Source organism: Anabas testudineus, chromosome 23 (assembly GCF_900324465.2).
Source record: "Anabas testudineus chromosome 23, fAnaTes1.2, whole genome shotgun sequence".
In the NCBI taxonomy this organism is placed as follows: domain Eukaryota; kingdom Metazoa; phylum Chordata; class Actinopteri; order Anabantiformes; family Anabantidae; genus Anabas; species Anabas testudineus.
The window spans coordinates 14962649-14972194 of record NC_046631.1 but is presented as its reverse complement, the minus strand read 5'-3'; the positions used below and the strand labels follow the sequence as shown (position 1 = coordinate 14972194).

At 45.4% G+C, this 9546-nt stretch overlaps 1 protein-coding gene across 9 annotated transcripts in view; it reads right to left on the bottom strand.

Annotated features, from left to right (window-relative positions):
• Positions 1-8218: 8218 nt before the first annotated feature.
• The window catches only part of flncb (filamin C, gamma b (actin binding protein 280)), a 39605-nt gene continuing 38277 nt past the window's right edge, over positions 8219-9546 (bottom strand). For 5 of the 9 annotated variants that reach the window (XM_026362670.1, XM_026362679.1, XM_026362678.1 and 2 more), the window contains one exon: positions 8219-9459. In XM_026362670.1, coding sequence (XP_026218455.1) covers positions 9272-9459 — 188 coding nt within the window. In that variant the 3' untranslated portion in view covers positions 8219-9271. The remainder of the gene's footprint in view (positions 9460-9546) is intronic. The other 4 variants (XM_026362675.1, XM_026362677.1, XM_026362673.1 and 1 more) reach the window with 2 other exon arrangements.

The following is a 9546-nucleotide window of genomic DNA, read 5'->3' as shown; positions in this document are numbered from 1 at the left end:
CTTCCCTGCTGATCCTCTGCAGCGACAGCTCTTTGGTCTGTTTACTGACACCGAACCCACAGGTGAATAACTCACCTGGCCATGGAATAGCTGAATATATGACGGGTTGCAGAATTCACCTGATGGTGTCACGCTGTCAGATTTAACATTCACAAGTGTGACCTGTTGACCTTGATGTGTTTGTTCTCTGACGTTCGAACCAAACGTGCAGATGGAGAAATGTCAGATCAGGTAACGAGTGGATGTGCAGAGTGTGACGAGCTGCAGTCAGAGGCTGATCGAAGTTCAGAGGTCGACATTGCCTCTGAAGGTAGAACGCTGTGTCCTCGTTATGATGGACGCTCCTCATTATCACTCTGACCCTCCTCCGTCTCTGTCAGAGGTTATCGGACAGTGGGGGGGGGGTGAGTATGTCTGGCTGCGGGGAATTGAGGCCACGGCCCCTCCTGCACAGCCCGATGGGAAAGAAGGAACGGTGCGGTCTAATGGAAACCAATTACCTGGCCATCAGAGTGGTCAGAGCTACAGCAGGTGACACCAAGGTGAGCGTGTGTGTGTGTGTGTGTGTGTGTGTGTGTGTGTGTGTGTGTGTGTGTGTGTGTGTGTGTTTTACCTGCAGTCAGGACAGTTTCAGAGCAGCTGGAAGTCCCAAAGCAAACACAGGAAACAGATTCACCTTTTTGTGACTCAGGCTAGATTTAGACACAAGTAGAAAGTTGCTCAGTTCATTCGTGACGCAAGCTAAAGTACAAATCATCCTGTGTAGTGAGTACTTTTACTTTGGGTATTCAACTATCATAATTATATATAATTATCAATGCGGTTTAAAGGTTCTCAGTGTAACAGTGAGGCTGACTGCTGTGGGTTCATCGGACAGAAGTCCAGGTCCAACAGCCTGAAACAAACGAGCGAAGACGTCTAATCAGGTCCAAACAACCGACACAAAGAGGAACAGGGGACTGTGGGAGCTGAGCTGACAGGCAGCAGGCCGAGGAACAACATTTACAAATGAGGGACAGGGACGTGGAGGCAGCAGCGAGGACGGGTCATTACTGCAGCTGATGAGACGGAACTAAAATATACGTCCTCTGTTTGCACACAAAGTTTTTCAATAGTTATCTGACAAACTTTCACATTATCGTCATTATCATTATCAAGTGTCTTCCTGATTATCTGATGTTAACTCTGTCAGAACCAGTGTTAGTCCGGCCTCGAGTCCAGATCACGTCTCAGATCTCTGATGAAGTGTTTGGGTCCAAATCCAGTCATAAGTCCTGTAGGAGGAAGTCGGGTCATCGGCTTTTTAAAAAAATGTCTCAAACAAGTCGAATCGTGTCTCAAAGTGTGTCAAACATGACATTTAGCGCCAGTCTTCACATGTTACAGAGGTGGTTCTGTGAGAAGACAGGAGCTGACTTCACAGTTCAGAGAACTGCTGTTAGAGATGAAATTAAACCAAACAACAGGAAGAGTCTGTTTGACTGCTGGATACAGAACCACCATAATAAAGTTCAGCTTAACTCTGGATGACTCAACTCTTTGCTCCTTTTGTTTGTCGACGGTGGTGGAGCAGTTTTCTGGGACAGCTCTAATTTGTCCTGCCTGGCTGTGGCTCGTTGGAGAGGGAATGACCCCTTCATCCTCTCGTCCATTCTTCACCCTGAAGAAAGGTCGCACTTCTCTCTTCATCATCTTTCACTTTCACTACTACCAGAAGCAGGGAAGACGCTGACTCCATTTTACCTAGTAGGGACAGACTCCAACATACATCTGATCTGATGACGTGAGTGCAGCTTCAGGAGTTAGGAGATCGTTCCACCATTGTGGGACTACTTTTCTCTGTGTGGGGAGGTGGGAAGGAGCTGGACAGAAGAGACAAGGGGTCTGACTGTTCTGATATTGTAGAGGGGGAGATGAGGTCAGAAAGTACACAGAGTAAAAGTGTAAAGTCAGAACAATGCAGGGACGAAAAGAAGAAAGGTATCGACAGAGGACGTAACGGAGAGAGAGGACGCACCTAAACAACCATCATCCATTACGTCCAGTGGACAGAGCGGAGAGGACAGAGCTGCACCTATAAACACTAATTATAACACACACACACACCTGAGCTCATTATTTCTAACGTTCCCCCCAGAGACAGAGGTCAGAGGTGAGGAGGGGACTCTACCTTAAACTCCACCTTAGTTCAGGATCAACTCTTCTTCCACATACCCGTCCTAGTGTTTCTGGGCTCCACACAGCAGAGCAGTTTTTGAAAGTAGGTTTACCACTTGGTCTTCAGCTGGTTTTTTAGAAGACTCAGACCTTCTACTTCAGCTGCATCATTGTTACCGTGTACAAATATTCTTTCCTCAAGTAAAAGTACACAAAGCAACAAACTACTCATAACGGTACTCAGTCTACGTGAGGTTACCTGAGAACATGCAATGTTAGAGTTTCAGGAGTTTTCATCAGTAAAACTATTCATGATACAAAGATGAATGGATGTTACAGTGAGTAATTCTTCTGTGGGATCCCCACCCCCCAGGTTCAAACAGAGCTGCAGCAGGTTGTGTCGATGACACCGAGCTAATCAAATCCTGTCTGTGTACAGTGATGGCAGCTGAGGGAGAGGGGCCAGAGGGCAGGTAAATAAACCTAAGGGGCAGGGCTAACTGGCTAATGAGCTGAAATGTGTGAGCAGCAGAGAAGCAGGTGGACGAGTGGAGCATCTGAAAACTCAGGTTTGAGGTAGGTAGGTAGGTACTGACCTGGGTTCATTGATTTATCTACTGTGGTTTGGTGATTTTTGTGATGACACACACAAAGAAACGGACTTGAAGCTTTAAAATACACTTCGGCTGTGTCCACTGACTAACGTAGAGGTGTACTGGTGGGTGTTGACGCATTGTTGAGCCTTAAACTGAACTGGTCCTTAGTGGGAATCAACACACAGCCAGTCTGTGGCTGATTAAAACCACACCAACACCTCGTCAACAGTACTGAGGGGTTTCTTGGACCCAGAAATGCAGCCAGAACCACAGGTAAGTTGTAAAGGTGAGTGTCATGTGATGGCAGCTCTGACCGGTTGAATGCAGGGAGATGAGAAGATGGAAAACCTGAGCAGGTCTAGGAACAGAGCCACACTAAGTCCAACTCAACCGGTCCACAATTCATTCTCCAAAAGCCAGTAACAATTCACAAGATCCACAGAACAAAATCCAGAAACAGGCGAAGTAGAACTTACAGAGCGAGGCAGAGCAGAACCCGTTCACAGGCTGGAGAAAAAGAAACCCACAGGAGACCTGTGGACCAGGACACAGGTGAAAACCTTGAGCAGGTGATTACTGGAATGTACCACCGCAGGGGGGGTGATGAGGGAGAGACTTACAAAAAAGAATCTGAGCTGTGATCCACAAGGTTTAGGTCCGTTTCTCAGTGAACTGAGTTTGTTGGTGGAAGTAGCCCCGACTCTGCATAACGACTCATTTTACTTGGACATTTTTCTTCTACAATCGTACATTTGAATCCAGAATATTAAACATTTCAGGACATTCTGCTGCTAATAAAACAATTTAAAAACAAGTAATAAGACAATTAATCTGCAGAAAAGTTCAGGCTTTTTCTGAAATGCAAAGAAACAACATCATTGAGTGAAGCTGGTTCCTGCTTCCTCATGAGCCTGAAGTCACCATGAAAGGAGAATCAGACAACGCCTGGTCATTAAAACACGACTCTGTGCTGCTGACATGTTTGTATGAAGCTGCTCTCAGTCCAAGTAAATGTGTGTGTATGTGTGTGTGCGGGGGGGTGCTTCGACTTCACTACTTTCACTCGTCAGTCTGAAACTCTTCACTCGACTTTTACTAAGGAACAAGTTTCCTCAGTGAGTTAATGGTCGTTTCATAATCCATTAACGCTGCTCCCAGTAGGATCTGGGAGCTGGAACGGGGAGAAAACCAGTCAGCCATGTTCAGAATGAGATGGAGGAGTCCCCCCAGGCCCCTCCACCCTCACCACCCCCTCGTCCAATCACTCGGCTCCTGACTGAGAGCTGGAAAATTGGGGTGAAAGAAAGAGCAGTGTGTGTGTGTGTGTGTGTGTGTGTGTGTGTGACATTATTCAGGTTTAGCGGCGACGAACGCAGGTTTTTCTAAACCAATCAGTGTCCAGCAGCAGGTCACAGCCTTAGTGTTCTGTTATTCATCTGCACGTGCTCAGTTTGGACCTTTTATCCACCCGACAGGCTGATTTCAGTCTCAATGTGCCGCTCAAAGAAGACCTCTGCTTTGTTTTTATGAAAACCATTTTCTCACAGCACACGTGATAAATCGGCTCTGTCACCTAAGGACTTCGCTGCTGTACAACTCAACTGCAACAGCAAATGAAAGGCTGTCTGCACGCTGGAATAAACAAGCTGCAGATGAAGCAGTTCTCACTCAGGACGTCACCTGAACGATGCTTCAGTCACCACCAGTCAGTCAAACACATCACTAACACAGACCTGACACCTACAGTGACGATTAACAACAGGCAGGACTTTCCCCCTCTTATCTCTTTCCTTTCATCACTGACCTCCGTGTTGTGAAGCTGCACAGATCAGCTGGCTCTAATCAGATCCACTCACCGTGTGGGTAAGGAAGAGGTTGTTCATTTCTAAGCCAGATGAGCTTTACTTTCCTCTACGACATCAGAACCATGCTCAGAGCTGGTTCTTGTTAAGTGGGACGAAGATGCTGAAGAAAACCGTTCCACCTGTAAACACTCAACAACTACGAACACAGTCACAGCTCCACAGCGAGTGAATCAGTAGATTTAAGGACAGCTGACCCCTCCCTCAGTATTCACTAACAGTAAGTTGTGGGACGTCATCGTGAGACTGAAACAATGGATTTTGGGTTTTGAACAGAAACACAAATGAACAAGTGCACTACCAGAGTGTTCCACTACATTTCATTCTTGCCATGGAGAGCGTTTGGGTTAGTTATGTGTCTGATTAAGTCTTGTATTGACGGGTGGAGTCGACTGAACCGCTGAGGATTCAGTTTTGAAAAGTCAAAATGCTAAAAACACACGGAATCGTGCATAGACACAAACTCGCCTGAAGAAAAACGTCTTTGGCACCGGGTCTGCACGACTCCACAGTCCGGTCTACTGGGGACAGGACGTAGCTTCAGGGGTTCCTCGGACCTCTGCAGCAGCTGCTGTTGCTGTGAACCCGTGTTAATGGTGGAGAAGTAAACCCTGAGATGTGTTGTTTTATCCTGTTCTGGCTGATTTCCACCGTTTGTTTGCCGTCCGCTCACCGAGAGGATCTCTGCTCTCTGCAGCTTCGTTGTTTGACAGAACAACAGCTGCAAATTTCTGTCAGTCATTTATATTTTAACATGTTTTTCTTTTTCCTTCAGGACAAAACCAAGTTTCTACCTCCTACCACACTGGTTAATAATTAAATTTTTCCTGTACGTGTTGTTTCACACCGTGTTCACTGTGTTGGTCTCTGACATCACATAATAGAAATCCAGTAAACAGCAGCTTATCTGACTCTACCACGTTACCAGAGAAAGGTGGACACCTCTTCCACTTGGTCTGACATATTGTATTGTTGCCAATGGCAGTTTGATCATTAGAAAATCCTTTGGAAACAGTTGCTGATGAAGGAGCAATAAACCGCTGGTTGAGTCCAACCTCCCTTCACAGAGCACTTAACAACCAGCTTTTTCCTGAGCGTTCACTGAGTCCGATCCTCCAGCATTTTGGAACTGTAACTCTCTGGTAACTAGACTGAACCCCCCAGTTCAGGTTTTCTCTGGAAACCTCAACGAATGGATTCTGTGCTCCAGTGTTTGATCGACAGAACACGTAAACTGTGGAAACTCGGCAGACACGAGGCTGCAGAAAGATGAAAGCAGCCGTGCCCATGCTACTCGGGTGACGCCAAGAAAAGAGAAGGAGGAGGAGGAGGGTGTTGTCGTCTCCTGGATTAGAAATCTGGCTGGTTAAATTAGGAGGAGTATTTTTAGCTCCCGCTGCCCTCCTCTCTCCCCCCTCCTCCCCCCTCAGAGGCATTAATTACAGCCGTCCGCTCAGACTAATAATACCCTCACTAATGCTGCCGTTGGAGAAGGAGCAGGAGGGACATCCTGAAACAGTATGAATCATCATCATCATCATCATCGTCGTCGTCCTCCTCCTCCAACAGGCTTTTATTTGTCTTATGTTATATTTTAAATCCCAAAGAAACGATTCCTCACAGTTGAAACAGTCCCAGAGCAGAGACGTGGCCGTGACGTTGCTTCGTTCTCAGCCAGAAGAGCTGAATAAAGTTATTTATAAAAGTCAGATGATACGTGCAGCAGGAGGAAAACTGGAGTTTGGCTGCAGATAAAATGACGTCAGGCTTGTGATGAAAACCTGGCTACATGTAAAGTGGCAGAGAAAGCAGGTTTCCTCACCCCGCTCATTACCTCGTCTGATAATGAAATACTTTATTGATACTTTGGGGAAACTGTGGTAATACCAGACATTACACATGGGCACTACTACAGAGTTGCAGGAATCGAACCACTCACCCTGGGGCTCGTGGACGACTGCTCTACCACCTGAGCTACTGTCACCCCAAGGGTCAGGTCTCGTCCTGACTGAGTAGCTGCTCGTCATCAGAGATCAGCTGCAGGATTTAAAACCAGCAGTTTTCCCAGTTTACATAGAGAACAATAGAGAAGGTTTCACGTTCATCGACCCTCTGACTGGTGATTAACACGTTTTTGAGGAGACAAACTAACATGGAAAAAAAGAGAAGAGCAGATGTTCACCAACTTTTCTGATTAGACCTATTCTTATGTTCAGGATTCAGTTGAACTGTTGTTTCTACAGATTCACTCTGATTAAACTTCATCTCTCTGTTGCATCTTGTTCATGTTTAAATGTTTCACTGAACAGACTCTGTCTTCACGTTCACCAGCGAAACACTCGGCGTCAGTTTGAAGAGTCTCTGCAGCCACCTGCTGGTCTCCTGCAGCATCTCACTGCAGATGGACAGAACGATGAACTGTCATCACACATAAAGAAGTCCTCTTCCTTTCAGAGTTTAGCACATTAGATTGGTCTCACTTTCCTGTAGAACTGGAAGTAGTTTCTGTTCTGGTCCCCTTTCTTTACAAGTTTGATTTCTTCTTGCAACCTGCTGAGAACGTGTTAAAGATTTATCTGAATGACAGAACAGCACGATGGAGATAGAACCAGATCTACGACATTCATGTGGTTATCGGCTTCTATCCAATTGTTGGAACGTCTGTGGTTTGACTTCCAGACAGCCGTGATTCAGCTCTGTCACCTCAGTGCTAGAGAAACCTGGCAGCAGTATATAAGGGGTGACTCCTGCCGTTGTAAATCACCACACCCTCTTGTCTGCACTCTCTTTTTTGGGAATCTCAGAAACAGCTCTGCTGGCTCAGGTCTGAGCTATCTGGGCAAACCTTCAAGCTGTCTTGGCAGGGACAAGTATCCAACTGTCAATGCCTCTGCACAGGTGTGCAACATGGCTCTGTTGTCAGACCTCTTCTCTTCTCCATCTATACATCCCTCTCTTCTATCATCCACTCACACAGTGTTTCGGTCATTGCTTTGTCAATGTTTGGTGCTACAGTAAGAACTGTAGTTAGAGAATTTTGGTCTGTTGTTGGTGGTAGTTTCAGCTTAGTAATCACTAAGCATTCACACCTTTGACCTAACAAAGGCACACAAATCGCCATCTTATCCCAGTTTAATCATTCAGGTCTACATCCCCTCCCGTCCACTGCGCTCGACCAATGAACGTCATCTAGTGGTACCAGCACCACACAGTCGACACCAAGGAAAACCCTTCAGCTCAGTGATCCCACGATGGTGGAATGAGCTGCAGAACTCTGCACACTCAGCCACCTCACTTTAATATTTAAAAAACAGCTGAAAACAGAACTCTTCATCATCTTCCTTTGCACTTAAAAAGCGTCTGCTAAATGACTAAATGTAAATGTAAATGAAAACCCTTTCTGTCTTTTGCACTGGATGACTCTACTGTCTCACCTGATGTCTACCTATCTCTCTGCCAGAGATCAGCGTCTGGTCCCCACACCACACAGCAACAAACTCCACACATACTGTGGCTGTAACAAACACCAATGCCTCCGGGCGGAGCCAGTTTCACTTACATCTCTCGACACCACACGCAGTAGCTGCAGCTGTTCTTTATGGCAAGTGAGCCAATGAACTTTTATTATGCCTGCACAATCTTGTCAAATTGAAGGTTAGCATATCAAACAGTTCAAATTTATTTCATTCATCAGTTCTCGATACATACAAAATCACTATAAAATGTCACTCTATTAAATTGTGTCTTTTCAACATCAGCCGTGTTTTAACATTCACAAATTAAAGTGATTGCCCCGCTGCACCTCCTTCCTGTGGTTTGGAACCTTTCTCTAAAACACTGCAGGACGAAACATCCACTCCGTCACATGCTCTTAACAATAAGACCATTTTCTGTCAAAGAAAATAAAAGGAGGAAAAAAGGTCTGAGAATAAATAAAATCAAAAGCAAAGTTAAAGTCACAGCGTGGTACATCGTGATCCTCGGATATCACTTTTATCCAAAAGATTGAATTCATCATGAAGGAAAGAGAAGTCTTTTCTGAATCTGTGTAGTTATTCGGAAACAGATGAGATTCTGAGTTCAAGAGCAAATATAAGGTCGACTGACAATTTGAATTTTGATTCCTAATGTTCAAATCAAATGTGCACCTCCTTCTGAAAAACTGAACTGAAACTTGTTCCAACATCTGGAGCAACCATGGAAAGGAAGTTCAAAATTGGTGAAGTAGCCCTTTATCAGCACTTTTAACAGAGGTCCTAAAGATGGTTTTAACATGCTAACATATTTTCAGACAAAATTCCAGCTTCCCTGAACAAATAACAAATTATTTTTAGTCCAAACATTGGCGTAACAGAACAACATCCATTTACAGTTTGCCATCAGGTCACGTGGTCTGATCAGATCAGAGGTGGTTCTTCATTCCCATGTGGTTTCTCAGAAAGACTTGCACACACGAACTGACTAAATGAAAAACTGCTTTGAACCATGAACCAATACTGTGTAACTACGGATGAAGATCAAACTCTTGTTGACTCTGGTGGAGGTGTCTGACAGAAACAGGACGATAAAAACGAGATCTTTGGCACAAAGTATGAAAACGGAGGTGGAGTCTTCAGTGCTTCACACAGAGACCAGCGTGAAGATGAAGAGCTCAGTTTAAGGGACAGTGACATGGAAAGGACTGCCTGGGACGTTCTCATCCCCCCATTTGACGATCAGGATGTAGCTGCCCTGTTCTTTCACGGTGTACGTTACGTTGTACATCCTGTTACCCAAGTGTTTCACATAGACCTCCTCGCAGGGCGTCTTCGGCCCATGGACGCCAACCATCAACATGTTGGTACCTGCAGAGTTGCGAGTGGAGAAACAGAGAGTCAGCGGTGAAAATATGTTCATGTCTTCACGTCTCTAAGTGGATTTTAGGTTGCTCC